General features: G+C 37.7%; 1 protein-coding gene across 5 annotated transcripts in view; it reads left to right on the forward strand.

Moving 5' to 3' along the window:
* The first annotated feature begins 450 nt into the window (after positions 1–450).
* USP47 (ubiquitin specific peptidase 47) overlaps positions 451–23,708 on the forward strand; it is a 126,062-nt gene continuing 102,804 nt past the window's right edge. For 2 of the 5 annotated variants that reach the window (XM_082478104.1, XM_082478106.1), the window contains exon 1: positions 452–745. In XM_082478104.1, coding sequence (XP_082334230.1) covers positions 707–745 — 39 coding nt within the window. In that variant the 5' untranslated portion in view covers positions 452–706. Of the gene's footprint in view, positions 746–16,493; positions 16,571–23,708 lie in introns of all 5 variants that reach the window. The other 3 variants (XM_082478105.1, XM_082478107.1, XR_014268205.1) reach the window with 3 other exon arrangements.

Genomic DNA, 23,708 nt, shown 5'->3' on the forward strand with positions numbered 1-23,708 from the left:
CGGGAGGGTGGGGAGAGGGGAAAAGAAAACGCAGTCCTTTCTGGCTGGGACCGTGTCTGAGTGCAGAGGCCGGGGGGTCAGTGAAGAGGAGATGAGTTCAGGTGCTTTTCTAACGGGGAGGGAGAGCAGTGTTGGTAGTTGGGCCAGAGGAGCGGCTTTAGGCTCGAGTCTCTTCCTGGTGGGCAGGGAGTCCGAAGAGCCCAGGACGGCATGGAGGACCCTTAGGCCTGGTCCTTTCCCTGACGGCAGAGGGAGTCCCGAGATGGACAGTCCAGAAACCCCCTCCGAAAAGCATTTGCTTGGCCGCTCAACTAATTTTATACATCCCGAGGCTAAGAGCTGAAGTAATTAGATGCGAGCGACAGCTGTCTCGGCACCTTGGGCGCCAGGCACCTGGCTTGGAGCCCGACGGGCCGAATTCTCGCGAGAACGGCAGCCGCCATTTTTCCATTGATTGCAGCGGGCTGGGGGAGGGGCCGACGACGAAGGCGACGGCGGCGGCGGCGACGGCGGCGGCGACGACGACGGCGGATCCTTGGGTCGGTGTCTGCGCGCTGGTATCTGAGGCCCAGGCTGAGGCCTCCTCGGTAGCCGGAGCGCAGGCGGTGGAGAGGATGACGGACGCTGCCGTTTTCTCCTGAGCTAGAGCCGCCGCTACCCTCCCCCTCCCCCGGCAGGGCGGAGAGGAGCGGCCGGAGTCTGAACGATGGTGCCCGGCGAGGAGAACCAACTGGTCCCGAAGGAGGTGAGGGGCCAACGGAGGAGGCTAGGCCCGAGGCCTGCGGCCGCTCTAGGCAGCGCAGGCCGGGGCGAGGGGCCGGCTGCGGGCCCAGCTCGTGGGCCGGCCCGCCTGTGGGGGAAGGAGGTGTTGGGGGTGCATGGTGGGTGCGGCGAGCAATTGGGAGACCGGACTGGGTCTAGGGGACCGGGGAGCGGAGACCTCTCCTCTTGGGTTTGTGGGGCTGGACAAATAAAGGAGCGGACTGGAAGGAATCGGGTCCTGCTTTGGGGGAGAAGGTGGCTTCTCAAGTAGTTATTTAACACGTTGAGCCAAGGTAGAGAGGTGATTTCAAAGAAAACATTCTGCAACACTGGCTGACCGGCACGACAGAGTGACGGTGCTGCTTCTGGTTTTGACAGTGGCAGTGTATATAGCTTTCAGGGCTTGTGAAATCTACACCCAACTTGAGCTTTGTGGGAGGGCAGTTAACTGCTACGACTTTTTTGAACAACTGTTTCTTACTTGGTAGTACTATGGGCCTGCCTAAATGGGGCCTCCCAATGATCGGTGAAAAGTAGTAAATGTGACTTTCACGTAAAGGTAAGAGATAGCGAAGCATTACCATATGGAGAGCTGAATTACTTTTTGTAGTTAGGTTGTGTACGCCAGTTTGGGTGACTTCTTAAATTCTTAAAAGCAGTGATATGAGAAGGCTTGACTTCTGGCTTCTGTTGAATAGTAGGAGAGGATTAATGGTAGAATCCAGCACTGGCCAGGGAATTTCAATATATTAATAGTATCTTTGTTGGCTTTATAAATATCTTCAGGGTATCCAAACGTGTATTTTTAACTGGTTGATCATCAGGCGAATGCTTTGGATTTTTAGTTCTCATATACCTTAAATAGAGGCAAGTGTCTGTTGAAATTAGCTATGTTGGATCTTGATATTTTTGAGTGATGTTCTTAAAAATTCTTAATTCTTTTTTTTTTTTTTTTTTTGCCTTTTTTGGTTGCTTTGTAGCAATTTGTTGCTACTTGACCAAGCTCCAACACTGCAAAAGTGTTATTGGAGTTGTGTATGTATGATATGAATATTTTCCCAACATTTTCAGATGATTGTTTTGCAAGGACTTTTTTTTTAAACTAAGTTATCATGTGTCAGTATTTATTCATCAAGCACCACCAACTCTGCAAAGCAGATAAACAGATGAATTAATCAGAATTCTTGCCGTGGGAGCTTTTAAGGCTACTAAGGAAGGTAACACTAGTATTCATTGAACTCCAAGTAGGGACTAGGTACTTTTCTACAAAAGTAACTCTCATGCAGGGATGAAAGTGATAGGTGCTATGAGAGATATAAAAATGAATTTTCTTTTAGAGCTACATAGTGCTAGTTTTCATTCCTATGAAAAGCAAAGTTAGTCCTTTCTTAATTGAATTGAATTTAATTTATTTAAATTAATTAATTAATTAATTTATGGCTACATTGGGTCTTCATTGCTGCGTGCAGGCTTTCTCTAGTTGTGGTGAGCGGGGGCTACTCTTCCTTGCGGTGCGCGGGCTTCTCATTGTGGTGGCTTCTCGTTGCAGAGCATGGGCTCTAGGCGCTCGGGCTTAGTAGTTGTGGCTCGCGGGCTCTAGAGCTCAGGCTCAGTAGTTGTGGCGCACGGGCTTAGTTGCTCTGCGGCATGTGGGATCTTCCAGGACCAGGGCTCGAACCCATGTCCCCTGCATTGGCAGGCGGATTCTTAACCACTGCGCCACTAGGGAAGTCCCCTTTCTTAATTTTTTGACCATTAGAAAATATAATATAGGTGGAACTTTGCTTTAAGAAAGCCCAATATTAGGTTTATTTCCCTAATAATTTGATTTATAGAAAACATGATATAAATAAACACTTTCACAGGAACATACCTGCAATGCTGCTTTTTCCTTTTGGATTTTAAAGATTAAACGCCTCTCCTTTAAGACTAACTCCCTTACCTGAGGCTTCAAACTCATCCCGACTTCCAACATTTTTTTTTTTTCCCTACTCTTTCTGGACCACATGCCTTTATTTTCTGTTCCCTAGACTCATCTTCAGTCTTTTCTTTTTCCCTGACTCCTTTTTTGATTCCTGGAAACATGCACAGTACTCTCAAATCTCAAAAGTCTGTCACTTTTTTAGCTAGCTAAGTAATTCATTCTTTTTTGATGGCCATACTCCTCTTCTTGAATTCTTCTTGCCTGCTTCTCTTCCTTGAATTTTCTTTTGCATTTGATACTTAAAAAAAATTCCTTGATTTTAGTAATACTGTACTTTTGGGCCTTTTTCCCCTGCCTGTTTGTCCTGTCTGACCACTCATTTAGTCAATGTCTTTCTCTTTCTTCCTGTGTCCTTAATTATCACTTTCGTCTCATCTTTGTCATCCCCTGTCTGGTCTTTTTAAGTAGGAGTAGAATTATATAGTGCTAAAGCTGAGAGAACACATAGTGATCATTTAGTAACTTATACCCCTTCACTTCTATAGATAAGGAAATGAGGGCCAGAAGATTGAAAGTGACTTGTTCAGGGTCACATAATGAGTAAATAAATGACAGAGCTAGGACTAGAACTCACATCCCCTTGATTATACTCTATTTTACACATCCCTTCATGGAACCTAGAGGCTCCGTAAAAATAGTTTGTAACTCTCTAAGTCCATTTACTATGTGAAAATAAATTACAGAATTTTAAAATGTCTTACTTCTGTTCTAATGGCTTATTACCAACAATTTGGTGGGCTTTTTTTTAGAGAACCTCTGACACTTACTAGATTTAGATATTGGTTAAATGTGTGCATCCATGTGTGTGCAGTTGTTGAACGAATAATATGTTATTCTGGTCCCTGAAGCTCAAGGACAAATGTACCTTAGAGGACTGCTGAAGAAGGCAGCTTAGTGTCATGCAGGGCTTGGCAAACTAGTCCCTGGGCCAAATTCAGCCCACAGCCTGTTTTGTTTGGCCCATGAGTTAAGAATGATTTTTACATTTTCAAATTGTTGAAAAAAAATCAAAATAATAAAAATAATCTGTGACACATGGAAGTATATGAAATTTAGATTTCAGTATGCATAAGTAAAGCTTTATTGGAACACAGCGATGCCCATTTATTTACTATTATCTATGGCTGTAGCAGAGTTGAGTAGTTGATACAGATGCTGTATGCAGGATAAATCTGGAACTATTTAGCTTGGTGTTCAATGCCTAGTACACTTTGATTCTGGCCACACTCTGCCCTTTCAGCTTATCGCTTCTTCCTCAAAACAAGTTTTTAATGCAGCCAAACAGGTTTTTCTCTAACTTGCTTTTCACTTCTATTTGTACTACCTCTTCTTTCCTACTTCTGCCCACTGATTGAGAACATTCATACACATCTTTCCCTCAGTACCTCATATCTCATTTATTCTAAAAAGCCTTTTCTGACCGTTTAACCTTAAGGATTTCTCCTTCTTAGAAGACTTTTATATATGAATAGAATTCATTTGGCAATTAATAAATAGTGCTTTGTGACATCTATTATGGTCTCAAACTGTATTTTATTGTTATTCATTATGGATTTCTTGACAGCAGAGATCTTTGTGTGTGTCTGTCTCTTTCTCTCTCTCCCTCTCTCTTTTTTTTTTTTTGGTATGTATTATACGTCTAAGACAGTGTCCTTTCTGAAGGACACTGATCTTCAGTAATATTCATTGATGTGGTTACAGGGTTGCAAGGAAACTTAGAGTTCTAACCAATTTCCCCTGCTTGGATATTTTCCACAACATCCTTGGCAAGGTGTTTTCCAGCCTTTGCTTGAATACCTTCATGACATCCCTGGTAACATCTTTGTCTTAGAAGAGATCTGTTGTTTTAAGTTTTTGAGTTGAGAGAAGTCTAGATCTCTATAGCTGCCATCTTTTTTTGATAGTTGCCTCTGAACAACAGAGAAACTTAAATCATTTTGCATAGGACAGCTTTTTCTCATTGTTGAAGAGGGGGGAGGGGAGCAGGACTGAGCATCCTCAGTTCTTTGTTTCTCAGTTACTTTCTTTTAGACATAATCCAGTGTTTTTAATATTTCGCCTAATTGTTGTACCCAGAGGAGAGCAAAGTGAGTGTGGTCTGTTCTTTGTGGTAAACAACAAAGCATTTCACCTCACTTTTTCACTCTACTATATGTCTTTGAATTGTTTTATATTGATGTTGACTTTGAGATCTCTTTTAATGTCCTTCCACTTTTATTTATTGCATCATTGTTTTTATTATTTCTGTTTCCTTATAAGGATTTGTGACATTAATATTTGTTGTGTACTCACTGTACATTACTGTACACTGCCATATAGGGAATATTTAGAAAAAGTTATTTTTTCCTCAAGTATTTTATAGTATAATTAAGGATTAAAGGTACATATTACTAATAGTTTTAAAATAATACTTTCACTGCAATACTTCAAGTGGCGTCCAAGGAGTATATAAATGTAGAAAGGATAGAAAAATGAAAGAAAAAGAATATGTAGTTCCGTATCTCAGTGGATTTTTTTCTGCCTCTCTTTTCCATGTAATAAATACTACTTCTATCTGGAACTAATGATGATAGTAATAACCAAAATTTATTGAGCATTTATTATATGTCACATACTGTTGTATGTGCTTTGTGTGTATTAACTCATTTGAACTTCACAATGACCTCATAACTATATCAGGGCCGTTGATATTGAGAGCCCTCAAAACATTAAAACAACTTGTTTTTCATCTCTATTGTCTGTTTTTTTAAAAAATAAATTCCATTAATAAATATTATGGAACATGTCAAATGAGTATTCTTTTAATTTGTATGGCTTCAACCTTTGATTGTAATTTACACATTTATATCTACAGCCCTGACCTCTCTTCTAGTTTCAGATTTCTGCCTGCGTACTGGATATCTCTTCTTGGTTGTACTCTAGGACCTACAGATTAAATATGTGTAATATCAACCTCATTTCTCTTTCCTCTCTTCTCATGTCCTCCTCCCAGCATAGTTCTTTCTTTGTATTCTCTTGTTCAGTTAGTGTCATCATCATCTGTTTATTTGCTTAAGTTGGAACATTTTTTGACTCCTCCTTTTTCCTTTTTTTCATATATAGTTAAATCATCACTTGGAAAATATCTCTTGTATCCTTACCTTTCTCTTCGTGGCTCTGTCTCTATTTTCTCATTCAAATGTAGCCCTTTTAAATGGTCTGTGTTCTTCTAGGCTCTTTTCTTTCGTAACTGTCCTCACCACAACAGCCATTACTTTCTAAAACACATGACATTATGACTTACCTGTTTTAACGTTTATAATTATTACCCTATGATTGCAAATTGAATACTAGGTAATATTAATAAACACTATGCACCAGACACTGTGCTAAACAATTTACACACTTACTTAATATCTATAAAGCCCTTTAAGGCATCTCTTATCTTTCATTATGTGTTTTATAGATAGATAGAAAGAAAGTAAGGCTTAAAGAGTAAGTAACTTGGGCTTCCCTGGTGGCGCAGTGGTTAAGAATCCGCCTGCCAATGCAGGGGACACGGGTTCGAGCCCTGGTCTGGGAGGATCCCACATGCCGCGGAGCAACTAAGCCTGTGCGCCACAACTACTGAGCCTGCACTCTAGAGCCCGCATGCCACAACTACTGAGCCCACGTGCCACAACTACTGAAGCCCGCGTGCCTGGAGCCCGTGCTCCACAACAAGAGAAGCCACTGCAATGAGAAGCCCGTGCACCGCAACGAAGAGTAGCCCCTGCTCGCCACAACTAGAGAAAGCCCACGCACAGCAGTGAAGACCCAACGCAGCCAAAAAAAAAAAAAAAGAGTAAGTAACTTTTTCAAAGTTGTATAGCTGTTTGTTTCTAAGTCATTGTGGCCTTAACCAGTAGGAAAGTCCTTCATAATGTAGCCTCAATTGATTTGTTTTTTAAAATTAATTTTTGTCAAAGTTATACATGCACATATTGAAAAGAGTTGAATAACTCCGCTCTGCAGATTTCTCCCTCCCCTTCATTTTGGGCTCTCTGGAGGCAGCCACTTGCTACTCATTCTTTTGATATTTATCTCCATATTTCAAAATAGTATGCCTGTAGTTTTCCCTCGTGATTTTTTTCAGTTGAACGGGTTGTCTACGGACTTCCCGCAATGGAAGATTCGGTTTAGCACTATCCTCAAACACAGACACACTTCTCAATTCTGCCCAATCCTTCCAATATTGTCATATTGCAAGTTGTTTGGATACATCCAGTTTCAAAGTTTATATCAATGTGACTGTATTCATAGTTGAGCCATGTAGTTTATGGTGATGATTTTCCCTTCTGTACAGCATTTTGTTTTCCATGAGTTAATATTTTCTAAAAATTTGCTTTTGCTTTGTTTTCTATGTATTTATCATTAATTTAACCAAGTGGTTCTCAATTGGGGGCAACCCAGAGGATATTGGCTATGTTGGGCAGGTGAGGGAGGACAGGAGTGTGCTACTGATATCTAGCGAGCGGAAGCCAGCTATGCTGCCAAGCATCGTCCTACACTGCACTGGACCGCCTCCCACAACAAAGAATTATGTGGTCCAAAATGTCAATAAAAGCTCTGATTTAGTCCAAACTCTCAAGTGTATGAGTCTTCTCCTTATTATGTTCAAACTACCAATTTTTTGATGAATTTCCTTGAATTGCAGCTGCTGTCTTAGATTTGCCTTTACAATCATCTTAGTAGTTTCCGTCAGGTCTCTCTTGTATTAGAGCTCCTGGTTCTATATCTGATGTCTTCATCTTTCTTTGTGTTCTCATTTTGGAGGACCACTTTCAATAGCTTTCTGGATGGGCTATAATTTTTTCAAGACTTCACATGTCTGAAAATGTTTCTGCCCTCTTGCTTTATAGATAGTTTGGCTGGGCGGAGACTTCTCGGTCAGAAATAATTTTCTCTCAGAATTTTGAATACATTGCTCCATTGCCATATTGTTTTCAGTGTTGCTGTTGAAACGTCAGATGCCTAGAAGATTTTTTTTTTAAGTAATTAATTTATTTTTGGCTGTTCTGGGTCTTCGTTGCTGTGCGCGGGCTTTCTCTGGTTGCCGCGAGCAGGGCCTGCTCTTCGTTGCGGTGCGTGGGCTTGTCATTGCCATGGCTTCTCTCTGCCATGGCTTCTCTCATTGCGGAACACGGGGTCTAGGTGCGTGGGTTTCAGTAGTTGCAGCACGCGGGCTCAGTAGTTGTGGCGCACAGGCTTAGTTGCTCTGCGGCATGTGGGATCTTCCCGGGAAGGGATCGAACTCGTGTCCCCTGCATTGGCAGGCAGATCCTTAACCACTGCACCACCAGGGAAGTTCCTGCCTAGAAGATTTTGAATCTTATTTTTCCTCTCTGGAAGCTTGGAGCACCTTTTCCCCTAGAGTTCTGAAATTGCTGTATTATGTGTACAGGTCTGTTTTTCTCCACTTCTGCTGGGTTCAGGGTAGTCTTATTCAATCTGAAATTTGTCTCATCAGTTCTGGGAAATTTCCTTAAGTCATTTCTTTTGTTTCTTTACCTTCGTTTTCTCTGTTCTCTCTCTTGAATTCCTATTATTTAAGTAATGGGTCTACTGTCTTGGTGTCTCTAATTTTTTTCTGTGTTTACATCTATTTTCCATTTCTTTTCCTTTTTCCTCTGCTTTCTGGGAGATTTTTCTCAATTTTATCTTCTAATTCTTCTACTAAGGTTTTATTTCTGTTATCATGTTTATAATTTCCAAGTACTCTTTTTTTTTTCTCTGAAAAAGTTTAAATATATCCTGATATATCCTGTTTTTTTTTTTTTATTTTTTAATTTTTATTTATTTATTTATTTTTGGCTGTGTTGGGTCTTCGTTTCTGTGCGAGGGCTTTCTCTAGTTGCGGCAAGCAGGGGCCACTCTTCATCGCGGTGCGCGGGCCTCTCACTATCGCAGCCTCTCTCGTTGCGGAGCACAGGCTCCAGACACGCATGCTCAGTAATTGTGGCTCACAGGCCCAGTTGCTCCACGGCATGTGGGATCTTCCCAGACCAGGGCTCGAACCCGTGTCCCCTGCATTGGCAGGCAGACTCGCAACCACTGCGCCACCAGGGAAGCCCTATATCCTGTTTTTGATATCCTGTTTTTGTTTTATGGATGCAGTGTCTTATCTCTCTTAGGGAATTATTGATACTTTTCTCCTCTGCATATTCTCTCTTTTCTCTAAATTTCCTTTTTCTGTTTGTTTGCTTTGGGCTTTGTCTTTCATATTAGATGCTTTTTTTGGGTGTCTGGTATTCCTTGGAACTCAATGCTTATTTAGAAGAGGGGCCTTAAAAAGCTGAATGGAAGCTCTGCCAGTGGGTAATTATGGTTTTCCTTGTACTTTGGATATGTGTGGATAATTTCCTTGTAGACTCCCAGGGACATGTTTTTCTCTTGTGCTGAATTGATTTCCCAGAAAAGATTTCTGATCTTTTGCTTGGAGAGAACAAGCTTGGGAGCTGAGTAGGAAACGGGGATGTGGGTTTCATCATAAAGTACATGAATACCCTTTCATTTAATTCTCCAGTTTTCAATGTGGCAGCCCTCAAATTTGATTGCACCTGGCATCCTCTAGTCCAGAGATACCTTGTTTTATGCTCTCCTGAGATTGCTTCGTCTTTTCAGGAAGGGTCAAAGAGTAAAAGAGAGAGGATCTGGGAGTTCTGACTGCTTCTTAAGCAGACTTAAATCTCTTATTCTAGCTTGGACTTCACTCTTGCTCCCAGAGTATCTGAAACTGCTAGTTCCTGAGCCTTTTTGGGTTTTTTTCTCTTTTTTCTTTTTAATTTTTTATAGAAAGCTTGAGAAAAGAATACACAGAGTTCCCATATACCTGTCACCAAGCTTCTCCTCATGGTAACATCTTTTATAACCATAGAACACTTATCAAAAGTAAGAAATTAACTTTAGTACAATACTATTAACTATACTACAGAATTTATTCAGACTTGACCAGTTTTCCGCTAATGTTTCTTTTTATTCCAAGATCCAAATTCAGAGTCCCACAATGAATTTTGTTGTCATGTCTCCTTAGTTTCCTCTTATCTGTGACAATTTCTCAGACTTTTCTTCTCTTTCATGACCTTGACATTTTGAACAGCACTAGTCATTTTTGCAGAATCGCCCCCAATTTGGGTGTGTCTGATATTTTCTCATGATTAGATTGAGGTTATTAAAGAGAAGGCTATCACAGAAGTGATATGTCCTCTGCGCATCATTTGGTGGGGTGGGGGACAAGATGCTGATGTGTCCTACTGTGATGTTAACCTTTGATCACTTGGTTCAGGTGATTCTGCTACGTTTCTCCACTGTAAAGTTACTATTTTCCTCTTTAATAATTACTAACTACTTTGAGACCATGCAGATATCCTGTTTCTGCTTAAACTTCTGCCCACTAGTTTTAGCATCCATTTATAGATCTTGTTACTGTTGCATTCTAATAGTGATTTTCTGTTTCCCTCATTATTTCTATATTTATTAATTGGAATTCTTTTGTGAGGAAAAGTCCCTTCTCCCACATTTATTTACTTAATTATTTATTTATGTCAGTATAGACTTAAGATATTTATTTTATTCTTTCGATTTTAACCCCAAAACTATTGTTATTTATTTTGTTGCTCAAATTGTTCCAGTCTTGGCCAGGGGGAGCTCTTTTTGGTTGGCACCTGTGCTTATCCTTGCCTTTTGAGCACTTCTGTACTTTGTGGCACCACATAATGCTTCAACCCATCTTATACTTGCCCTGCCCCAACCCTGCAATCAACCACTTCTCCAGAGAGTTTATGTGCTATAAGCCAGGTGTCTTTGTTTTTCATCTTGGCTAATGTAGGTTTCAACCTTCTCAGGTGTAATAGTCACTACCACTTGTTCTGCTTTCTAGCTCCTAAAATTGTCTTTGTTTTTCATCTAGGCTAATGTAGGTTTCAACCTTCTCAGGTGTAACAGTCACTACCACTTGTTTTGCTTTCTAGCTTCTAAAATTGTGTTTTGGTTTCCTATGGATTTATGCTCTTTAAAAAATTTCTTTATTCTTGTTTCAGAGACATTTTGGGAAGCTTTTGAGCTAAATGCTCTTATTCAATCTGTCCTCTTTGACGAGAAATTCTTAATGTTTTTGTTATCTCCTGCCCCAAGCCAATTTTGTTTTAGCCACATTCAACCACATTAGTTGCTGTTCCCTGATGTGCTGTATGCTTTCGTGTGTCACTTGCCCTGAGTGAATAATATGAAATATTTTTTAATATCTGCTTTTTAGGGAGTTTTAAATGGGTGAACTTTGATTTTACATGAAAACTATTTAAGTACTTTCTTAAGTACATTTTTAGGATTCTTGCCTCTTATTTTACATTTTTTGGATTAGTCACATAAATGTTTTGTGTCTTAGTGCCAAATATTATAATTTTTTTGCCAAAATGGAGGGGAGAGGCTTAGTGCATTTCCAGAGTACTAACATACCATCACCATCATAGCCCAAGTTGAAAGAAAAGATTGTATTGAAAATAGGGGGTTGTGTGGAACAGGGAACTCTGCCCAATATCATGTAACAACCTAAATTGGAAAAGAATTTGAAAAAGAATAGATAACATGTATATGTATAACTGAATCACTTTGCTGTACACCTGAAACTATCACAACATTGTTAATCAACTGTACTCCAATATAAAATAAAAAGTTTTAAAAAATGAAAAGTCATTGCCAAAAAAAAAGAAAAAATAGGGGGTTGTGAAAAACATAGTGTTAAATATACATTCAAATACCTATTGTAAGTTTAGGTTCCAGAAGACATCGACTTTAAAAACTTGATTCATTGGTATTCAGGACCTTATTCAGTTCAGGCAACATGGTAGGTGTCATGATATGCAGAGGCATATTCTTTTATGAGGCTTATTACACGGATTTTAAAGTGTTCTGTCCAGGTATTGCTGCTTAGAATCTAATTTTGTACAGACATTCTCCACTGTAAAAAACTCTTTGGCAAAATAATTGTGACTAGCAGCGATGGCAAATGATTGGCAAAAATGATGTGCTCTTTCACATCAAGATTCTTAAAGAATGTATATTTTTCCTGAGCCTGCTTTTCTGTCAGTATGATGGAAGAAGGGATGGATATAGGTGTAGTGTAAGTGAACAGATGTCTCCTCTCTGCTCTACTGAATACTTCTGTTTACTTTGTCTCAAGGTGTGGGAGCAATAGTAATTGCCCTATTCTTCTGTTTAATGGAACTAAACTGAACCAAGCATACCTAAAGTAGCCACGGACAGGAACATTTTCATTGACATAAAACTGTTGCTGCAATCCACTGTCGAGAGTGTTGAGAGATTACTGTTTTTATGAAACTTACTGAGATATATGTCTTGAATTTTTTTGTTGTTGTTGTTTGTTTTGTTTGTTTTTGGCCATGCTGTGCCGATTGCAGGATCTTAGTTCCCCACCAGGGATCGAAAGCAGGCCCTGGCAGTGGGAGCGCTAAGTCTTAACCACTGGACTGCCAGGGAAATCTGTTTATTTATTTGTTTGTTTGTTTGTTTTGGCCATGCCATGCAGCTGTATTGAATTTTTTATGTTTTTAAAAAAGCAAGCTTTTAAAATCCTACCCAACCAGCAAAATCTAGCCCTTCTTACTACTATAAGAAGCCTTTCCTGATTCTCCTCTTTCAACCTGATAGCATTTTTCTAACCCTGAAATCCCATAACACTGTAGCTTTTGACATTTGAAAAATTATAAGTTAATACCTTTATTATTTGTGTTAATACGTTTATTAGAAGCTCTTCAAAGTCAGGACACAACAGTCAGAATGCTTGGGTTCAAGTACCGGTTTTGTGACCTTGGGCAAGTTATTTAACCTACCATTACCTAAGTTAAATGAGGATACTAGTAACTACCTCCTAGGGTTGTTGGGAACAGTTAATGAGTTAATACATACAAAGTGTCTTCCACTTAATAAGCACTCTTATAAATGTTATCTGTCATAATAAGTGTTACTACCTTCATTACTGTTATTACCTTCATCCTGTATTCTCCCTAGGGGCCAGCATAATGTACTGTACATTGTTGTTGTCCAATATGTATTGATTAAATAAAAATGAAGTCATATTTTAGTTATTAAATATGCTTAGTTGTTTGAAGTCAGGGATCTGATATGACCTGTCAGCATAAATCCTAAATGATTGTTAGATTTGACAGGTTCTTTTATATTATCAAGTAAGACCTGTTTTTACTACTTTTTGATAGTTGAAACATGTGACAAAGTACAAATGAAACTTCTTAGTCTAATGAGATCCTAAGAAAAATCACTTTAGTATATATAGATATTTGTTGAAATAACTTACTAGATTAACAAGTTATTTGTTTATAAGTTTCAGTGTGAAATGTTATTTTAAAGCAGCATCCATGTTAAGAATAGTTTGCTTCCGGGAGAACTTTATGTGTTTGATAATTCTGATTTTCGAAAACTCTAGAGTATAACCAGTTGACATGGATAGAAGAACCAATTAACCTGTCTGTTTTTGTCAGTTGTATTACTGATTGTGCTTTAGATTTGATGCTGTGTAATTGACTGCTACAAGACTTGCAGAGTCATTCAAATATTAGCAGAAATATAGTGGCTTTCCAGTAGAGAAAAATTAAGGGCTAAGTGACATAATTAAGAAAAAAGGTCTGGAATTTAAATCTTTCTGTATACAGTGAGTCCAGTACTTTTTTTTTTTTAATTTATTTATTTTTATTTATTTTTGGGTGTGTTGGGTCTTCGTTTCTGTGCGAGGGCTTTCTCTAGTTGCGGCGAGTGGGGGCCCCTCTTCATCGCGGTGCGCGGGCCTCTCACTGTCGTGACTTCTCTTGTTGCGGAGCACAGGCTCCAGACGCGCAGGCTCAGTAGCTGTGGCTCACGGGCCTAGTTGCTCTGTGGCATGTGGGATCTTCCCAGACCAGGGCTCGAACCCGTGTGCCCTGCATTGGCAGGCAGATTCTCAACCACTGCGCCACCAGGGAAGCCCGAGTCCAGTACTTTTGGTTTAGCTTTAGGAAAACAATGAACGTCATTTATCACCTAAGTGAAATTTTCTAGTATAACCAAAGCATTGTAGTTTGACTATAAATACCTTTCTTGTTTCAAATGATATTACCTATTTTTATTTCATCATAAATACGCTTTAATTTTTCTTAATGTAGATTTCCATAAGTCTGGATGCTGTCGAATTCATTCAGTTAAGCATTGAGTTAGTAGCTGCCAAGAACCAGAGAATCAAAGATGAATAAGGAATGTGACCTAGTTCTAGATGCTAGTCTAGTCTGGGAGACAAAAATTTGTAATGAGGCAAATGCATAATATGGAAATAAAGTGGGACCATAGAGGAGGGAGCTACCAGCTTTATCTAGGGGATCCTGTGAGAATGTAACACTTAAATTAGGTCACAAAGGATGACTTGACTGCCAAGTAAAGAAGGAAGTAAGAGCTTTTAGTTAGGAGAAATAGCATTTAAAACACACAAGTCTGTAATGCATTTTAAAAGTGGCAGAAAGTTTGGGGTAAATGCATGGGGTGCCTGGGGTTGAGTGAGAGAAGATAGTTCTGGCAGATTGTGTTTTAAAATTCTGAAGGCTTTGTATACCTAAAAGGAATTTAGGTTTTTATTGTAAAGACATTAGTGGGCAGGAAATGGTTTTTTGGCAGAAAAAGTTAACAGATTTGTTTATAATTGTTACAAACAAATTCAGTGAAACTTGTTCGTTGAAGCATTGTTTACTTGCATGAATGTTTTATATCGCTGCATTAATATTAAACATTTACACACAAACGAAAATGGGGCAAGGCAGAATTTGCTATAATACCGATTCTCTCCCCTGCTTTTTTTTTTTTTTTCATTTGCAGTCATATTAGGTACTTTCTTTTGTTCTTTTAAGAATAAAATGTTTCCCTTCATAATGCATCTTAAGTGCATTCTCCACATTTGAGTCATCCTGGCAGGATATCCTTTGGCATAATTGTTACATATTTGATATGGATAACACACAGGTAGGTATCTTCAAATAGACTAACTAGATAGGCCTGATTTGCCTCCAGAAATGTGCCAGTAGCTGCACTTTGGTAGTGTAGATCTGGTTTGAAGTCCTGAACACTTGCAAGTGAGAAGTTCAGTGTCCTTCAGGGACAGCTGCAGTATGAGGCTTGTAAAAATGTGGTTTCTTCGCCTTTTCAGTATAAGACATATTCTTGGGAGTGACTTTTGTAGCTGGTTGCTTTCTTGAGTGCTTTACCACTGGCTGTTTACAGGCATTTGTCTTGGTAGGAGCCATAGTATAGAGAACTCCCTGTTTATACCCCCCTTCTTTTCGGCAGCTCAACAGGCTAGAAGCGGCACTGGTGCTAGAGTGATGACTGGTGGCGGCTGCAGCAGCAGCAGCAGCAACTGAGAACACCACAAGGAGTGTTAATAGGGGATTAATGAAATCTTCCCAAGGATTTCCCTGGTGCTCCAAATTCAGTTGACTTTAATATTTTACTGAGAGGAGCTCTTGATTACAACCCCAGTTCCGGGTTGCATTAGAAAGTAGAATTTTTGTATGACTTATACCTGGTAAAAGATACGTATTGCTTTAGTAAATATATCAATACATAAACTATCTATGAATTCATATACATTTCTTCCATTTTATAGATATAAAATGTCTATCTTTTTATGTGTTTAGGTATTTTAATTTTGTTGCCTTTAATTTTACGTATACCAAGTTGTATAATTTATTACTTTGTTTATAGCACTTTGTGGTAATGAAAGGAATTGGTGAAAAATAAGATACCTAACAATGAAGTCTCTTATTAAAAGACATCTAAGGGATTTCCCTGGCGGCCCAGAGGTTAAGACTTTGCCTTCCAGTGCAGGGGGTGCTGGTTCGAGCCTTGGTCGGGGAGCTAAGATCACAGATGCCTCGTGGCCAAAAAACCAAAGCATAAAAACAGAAACAATATTGTAACAAATTCAGTAAAGACTTTAAAAATGGTCCATATCAAAAGAAAAAAGACATCTAAGAAATATTGCTGCTTTAATTTTGACATCTTAAATTCACGTCTTGAAATATTTATTTACTATTACATTATTTACCATTAACATAACACAAATATGATTTTTAAAATTCTAAGAAAAATAGACAGTGATGCAGAAAATATTTCTACAATTCAGTGATATGATTTAACACTGGAAGGGAGGTAGTAGTTAGGTATTACAGCTCCTTCATTTATAGGGGAGGAAAACATGAAGGCTGTAAAAACCCCATAACTTAATGTCTCAGGTAGTGGAAGAGCTAGAATGAGACTTTTTTGAAAAAGTCAAGTTTACTGAGGTATAATTTATATACAGTAAAATTTGCTCCTTTAAGGCATACAGTTTTATGAATTTTGACAAACTTATACAGTTGTATAACCACCACCACAGTCAAGATATAAAACATCTCCATCACCTTAAAAAAGTTTTCTCATGCCTCTTATAATCAGCCCACCTCCCATCTCTAGGCTCTGCAACCACTGATCTGTTTTCTCCCCTCATGTTTTGCCTTTTCCTCATATATAACTGGAATTCAAATAGTATGTAGCATTTTGAGTTTGACTTTCATCTAGCATAAAACTATGATGTTTATCTATGTTATCTCTTGTATCACTAGGCTTCCTTTTTATTGTCCAGTGTCACAATTTGTTTATCCATTTATTAACTGATGGACATTTGGGTTATTTCCAGGTTTTGGTGATTCTGAATAAGCTGCTACAAATATCTGTGTACAGCTTTTTCTTTTGGTAGACATATGTCTTCATATGGTAAGTGCGTGTTTAACTTCGTAAGAAACTGCCAAACTCTTTTCTGAAATGGCTGTACCATTTTGCATTCCATTCAGCAATGTATGCACATTCCAATTGCTCTGCTTCCGTGTTGGTACTTGGTAATGTCAATATTTTTCAGTTTAGTTTTTTAATCATTCTAGTTAGTGTGTAGGGATATCTCTGTGGTTTGAATTTGCATTTCTTAATGACTAGTGAGGTAGTGTATCTTTTCATGTACTTGAAGTTTTTTATTAAGCCTGATTGTAAAAAATCATATTTTATTTGAATATTACATATTTAAAGTTTTGCTAGTACTGATAGGAGAGAGAGAAGTAAAAAGAGTACCTGTTCTCAAGGAGTTGATGATTTACATAGAGAAAACTGGTAATTGTGTTAAAGAGTATGGCTATAATTTTGACAGGCTTCTTGAGAAAGGGGTTCATATATTAGCTATCTGGTGGAGAGAATAATGGTTTGGGAATCAGAAAACGCATTGGTTTGACTTTGCGTTGCTTATCCTTTCTGGGCCTTTCTTTTTTTTCTTCTTTCTTCATCTCTGAAATGAGGGAGTTGGACTAGATAAGGTATAAGATTTGTCTCTAAATTATAAATCTACATAAACTTTTTGGTAGTAGTTTTTTGCTTCTTTTTCAGTAGTAGGTTGTTTTTTTTTTTTCCCCAATAAATTTATTTATTTATTTATTTTTGGCTGCACTGGGTCTTTGTCGCTGTGCGTGGGCTTTCTCTAGTTGCGGCGAGCGGGGGCTACTCTTCATTGCAGTGTGTGGGCTTCTCATTGCAGTGGCTTCTCTTGTTGCAGAGCACGGGCTTCAGTAGTTGTGGCACTTAGGGTCAGTAGTTGTGGCTCGCGGGCTCTAGAGTGCAGGCTCAGTAGTTGTGGCGCACGGGCTTAGTTGCTCCGTGGTATGTGGGATCTTCCTGGAACAGAGCTCGAACCTGTGTCCCCTGCATTGGCAGACGGATTCCTAACCACTGTGCCAACCAGGGAAGTCCCTCAGTAGTAGGTTTTTAAATTTTGTAAGAAGGCTGTGCGATCAGAAAACAAAGATTTTTGCAGATCTTTCCTGTCTGATGAAATTTCTATTACCCAAAAAAGATCATCTTCTGAAATTTTAAATAATATAAATTATAATATAAATATTATAATTGAGAATTATATATTTCTTTTTTTAACACTTTTTTAAACAATTAATTAATTTATTTATTTTTGGCTGCATTGGGTATTCGTTGCTGCACACGGGCTTTCTCTAGTTGTGGTGAGCGGGGGCTACTCTTCGTTGAGGCGTGCGGGCTTCAGTAGCTGTGTCTCTTGGGCTCTAGAGCGCAGGCTCAGTAGTTGTGGCTCACAGGCCTAGCTGCTCCGCAGCATGTGGGATCTTTCCGAACCAGGGCTCGAACCCATGTCCCCTGCATTGGCAGGAGATTCTTAACCACTGCACCACCAGGGAAGTCTGAGAATTGTATATTTCTTAAGTCTATTATAAGGATGGTAGCTGACAGTTCTATGATAATACATTTTGTATGATACTATATTATTATTATTATCATTTATGGAGCATTTTTAAGATGTTCACTCTTGATCTTCAGAAAAACTCTTTGTGGACCATGAGAGTCAGAGATAAGTGACTTGCATAGGATTACACGGCTAAAAGAAAAGTAGCCACCTTGACCTCAGGGTTCCAGCCTAGATCCTTTGCCTCTGCACTACATTGCTCTTTGCACTGTAGACCATTCCAATAGGAAATAAAATCTTTAAATTGTTTTAAATAACCTTAACATTTTTTTTCAGTTGTATAATTTCATGTTCAGAGTATTATTCATGCTTCTAAATAAAAAGCATGGTAACAGATAATATAAAAATCTACTTTGATTTAGTAGTAATGCAGTAGAACATTCAAGACTTGTAAACAAGTCAGTTGTATCACAAGCTGAGTCACTGCTTGTCAAGAACAGCCTACTCACAGAAGAAAACTTAGCTGTAATCAAAAATAAAAGATAACATGAATAGTAAAGGACATATTATATACCCTCCTGAGAGTAGTTTGTTTAGTTTCTAAGTATAGATGCCTAAACAGTGGGTTACCCATTAACAGTAGTAGAACAACTGTTAAAAAGAGTATGGCAAAAGTGGGAATGGTGTTAGGATAGAAGTGAGAGGAAAAATACTATTATCATAATTTTAATGACACAAATATTTTCAACATTATGAAGTCATCAGAAAGCTTGAATTTCTTAGGAGATCTGTGTTCATATGTGACCTTAGGGAAGTCACTTCAGGTTTCTTAATTTGTTGTTCATGTGTAAAATAAGGAGCTTGATCTGATGTCCAAAGGTTCATCCATCTTTAAATATATGTATTATAGTTCTGTGTCGTGTGTGATGAGTCATCTGATTGATTGCTTCTTAACTATCAAATGAAATATGTTGATCATAGTTAAATAGATTGTAAACTACTCTTTTAAAGTGCTGAAACTTTACATTGTTACTTTTCTACTAATCAATGAAAAGAGTACTTGATGTAATCTGTTACAAGAAAAAATGTTACAGAGTTTTCAGAGTTTTATATGTTTAGTTTTCTAATTATATTATGGGGGTTCTGGGAGCTTGATTTATGGGTATTTTAGAAGGAAGTGGAATGCAGGAGTCTGAGGGACACCCGAATACTAGAGCACAAAGGCAGGTATGAAACTACGTATTTTAAAATTTTAAAAACAAATGTTATATGTTGACAGGCAGTTGATGTTATCATGTTCTATATTAGTTTAAGTTCAGAAAATCCATTCCATGATAGATTAAATAAGTACCTGTTAATATTGCAAGTTAGTTTATCACAGAATTTGTATTTAGCTAAAATAGTTAAAGTAGAATGTACTTACAATTTTTTTATGCCTTGAACTAAGCTTTTAGAATAGGTACAAAGTCATCTTTTAGAAAATTCCTATATGAAGATTTGAATTTGAAGAAACTCAATATATATGAAGGAAGCAGGTTAAAGCAGGGAGTGATTATTATCAAACTTCCTTTAAATAGATTTTTGGTTAGATCTATTCCTAAGTATTTTATAAGATGCTATTGTAAATAGTTTTTTTACTGCATTTTAAATCTGTTGTTGGTTTATTGGTTTTTTAATGCATAGAAACTTTGATAAGCTATTATTAATGGTAATAATTTATATGAAAAGTATTTTGGGTTTTCTAGGTAGACAGTCATGACATCTGTGTATAATGACTGCACTTTCTAATCCATTTAGGTTGTTTTTCTTCCTTATCGAACTGTCCCTTTGGTACAGTGTTGACCAGAAATAGTGACTAGTGTGCAACCTTGTTTTGTTCTTAAAGTGAGAGCTTTCATCATTTTGTCATTAAATATGTTTAAATATTTTGTGTTTAAATATGTTTGCTGTAAATTTTTGTAGATGCACTTTATCAAGTTAAGGAAAGACTCTTCCTATTTTGTTATGCATTATCATGAAAAGATGTTTATTTTCAGATGAATTTTCTGTATTGTATATGTTGTCATGATTTTCTCTCTTTAACCTGTTAATGTGTGGCATTATGTAAATTGATATTTCCAATGTTAAATGAACCTGGTTGTGATGTATTATGCTTTATTCAGATTGCTAGATTGCTAGATTCAGTTTCTTAATACTTGGTTTCACATTTTTTGCAGTTTTCATGTGTGGTATTGGTTTATAATTTTCCTTTCTTATATTAGTCTTTTTAGAGTTTAATATCACATGTTAGCCTCATAGTATGATTTAGAGAGTGTTCTTCATTTTCTATAACTGTGAAGAAGTTCTGTAAAAATCAAATTATCTTTTGAGTATTTGGAAAATCTTAGTAAAATCATCCAGGCGTGGAAGTTTTTCTTGTTCTTATTGGGAGATTTTTAACTACTGACTCAATCTGTTTAATGACTTGAGCACTATTGTGGTTTTCTTTTGTTTTCCTTTGAGTTTGTTTGATGACTGTTATTTTTCTGGGAGTTTATCCATTCCATTATGTTTTCAGATAAGTTGGCATAAATTTGCTTGTGGCATTCTTTTATCTTTTGTTGTTGTTGTTGTATCTAATAGTTACATCCCCTTATCATAATACTTTTGTGCCTTCTCTTTTTGGGGGATTGATCTTACCAGTGGTTTGTCATTAATTAGGTTTTGTTGTTGTTCAGTAGAATCAGCTTTTGACTTTGATAGTTTTCGTTATAGTATTTTTATTTTCCATTTCATTAATTTCTGCTTTTATCTTTTTATTTCTCCTGTTCTGGTGCTTTAGTTACATGACATAGATTTTGTTGTTGTTTTTGTTTTCTGCTTTCTGGAGATCAGCCACGGCCCCAAATGCCAAATAGTAGCAGAGAACTGACTATTTTTTCAGCTCTAGATTTTTGTAGTTCTTCCTGGCTTTCCACTCTATCTCACCTCTGCCTAGTACCACAAAGGCTCACCTATTTTGCCAGGAAAGCTCCCTGCTTCTCCCCTGCCCCCCATATTCTGTACAAGTTTGATATATTTTCATTATCATTTGGTTCTAAATATTTTCTATTTTCCATTATTCTTCTTTGACCCGTCAATTAGTATATGTTAATTTTGTAATTATGTGATTTTCCTAGTTACCTTTTTTTTTAAATTTATTTATTTATTTACTTTTGGCTGTGTTGGATCTTCGTTGCTGCATGCGGGCTTTCTCTAGTTGCGGCGAGCGGGGGCTACTCTTCGTTGCAGTGCGCGGGCTTCTCATTGCGGTGGCTTCTCTTGTTGCAGAGCATGGGCTCTAGGCGTGTGGGCTTCAGTAATTGTGGCACATGGCCTCAGTAGTTGTGGCTCGCAGGCTCTAGAGCGCAGGCTCAGTAGTTGTGGCACACAGGCTTAGTTGCCCTGTGGCATGTGGGATCTTCCCGGACCAGGGCTCGAACCCGTGTCCCCTGCATTGGCAGGCGGATTCTTGACCACTGCGCCGCCAGGGAAACCCCTAGTTACCTTTTTGTTATTGATGTTTAATTCAGTTGCATTATAGTGAAGAAAGTGTTCTATATGATACCAGTCTTTTGAAGTTTATTGAGACTTGCTTTATAAAAAAACCGAGTATCAGGTCAGTTTTTATAAATATTCTATGTGTGCTTTGAAAATATATATATTTGCAGCTGTTAAGTATAGTCTTTGCATGTATCTGTTAGATGAGTCTTGTTAATTTTGATGTGTGTTTTTCTGTAACATTGATTTTTTGTTTTTGTTTTTGTTTTGGTCTATTAAATCTATCAAAAACGTGTATTAAAATCTCACACTAATATGTTGGATTGATTTATTTTTCATTATGCTATCAGTTTTTGCGTTGTATATTTCAAAGCTATTTTATTTAATATATTCAGGCATTTAGAACTGTCACATCCAGGATAATCCCCCATCTCCAGATCCTTAACTTGATCATATCTGCAGTCTTTGCCATAGAAGGTAAAATTTATAAGCTCTTGGGATTAGGACCTGTTATCTTTAGGGACATGATTTAACCTATTCCATTATTGTTGTTTCTTTTCTTTCTTGGCTTCTTTAGGTTCAAATGATATTTTTCATTCCACTTTAATTTTTTCTGTTGGTTTGGACATTATATACTGTTTATATTCTTTTAGTGTAAGTGTGTTTAAAATTGACTAATTTAATATGCACAGTTACCAAAGTCTAAAATTAATTATCTTTAATTTACTCTTGAATAGTGTAAGGATGTTAGAATGCTTTAATTCCAGTAACACCCTCACTTGTATGGTATAATTGTTATATACTTTAATTCTGTCTTTTCTTTTTTAAACATAGAAGACATTGTTTAGTTTACCCACATATTTATCAGTTCTTTTGCTCCTCATTTTTTAAAATTGCGATAATATACACATAACATAGACTTTACCATTTTAACCATTTTTATGTGTGCAGTTCACTGGCATTAAGTACATTCACATTGTTGTGCAAGCATCACTACCAGCCATCTCCAGAACTGTTTTTATCTTCCCAAATTGAATCTTTGTATCCATTAGTAATATCTCCCCATATCCTTCCTCTTCCTAGTCCCTGGCAACCACAATGCTACTTTCTGTCTATGAACTTGACTTCTCTAGTTACCTTGTATAAGTAGAATCATACAATATTTGTCCTTTGTGTCTGGTTTCTTTCTCTTACCATGGTGTGTTCAAGATCCATCCAAGTTATAGCATATACCAGAATTTCATTCCTTTTTAAGACTGAATGATACTCCATTGTCTGTTTATGCCCACATTTTGTTTATCATGTCATCCGTCAATAGGCATTTGGGTTGTTCCTATTTTTTGGCTATTGTGAATAGTGCTGCTATCCTGCTAAAACCTATACTGTTTTCCAGTGGAAGCACCATTTCACGTTCCCATCAGCAGTGCACAAGGGCTTCAGTTTCTCCACACCCTCTCCAACGTGTTAGTGGGGGTTTTGTTTGCTTGTTATCGGTTTTTGGTTTTGTTTGGTAATAGCCATTCTAATGGGTGTGAAGTGGTTATCTTGTATTTTTTATTTGCATTTTCCTAATGATTGGTGATATGCTTGTTGGCTGTTTGTATATCTTCTTTGGAGAAATGTCTACTCAAGTTCTTTGCCTATTTTTTAACCAGAGTTTTGGGGTATTTGTTGTTGTTTTTGAGTTGTTAGAATTCTTTATATATTCTGGATATTAATACCTTAACAGATGCATGATTTGCAGGTGTTACCTCCCATACCATGGGTTGCCTTTTTGCTCTGTTGTCCTTTGATGCACAAGCATTTGAATTTTAATGAAATCCAAATTATGTATTCTGTTGTTGTTGTTATTGTCTCTGCTTTTGGTATCATATCTAAGAAATCATTGTGAAATCCAGTGTCGTGAAGCTTTTCTCCTATGTTTTCTTCTAATAGTTTATAATTTTAGCTTTTGCATTTAGATCTTTGATCCATTTAGAGTTAATTTTTGCAGCTATTTATTTCTTCTTGTGTCACACTCCTTTGTCAAAGACGAAATAACTACTTTGGGACCAGAATTTAAACACTGAGTAAAAATGTTACTACCAAAGAGGGAACTAGATCTAGTACAGAGGCATGGGGGTGAGGATGTGACACAAGACT

The sequence above is a fragment of the Balaenoptera physalus genome, assembly GCF_965194825.1.
Source record: "Balaenoptera physalus genome assembly, chromosome: 10".
Taxonomy (NCBI): Eukaryota; Metazoa; Chordata; class Mammalia; order Artiodactyla; family Balaenopteridae; genus Balaenoptera; species Balaenoptera physalus.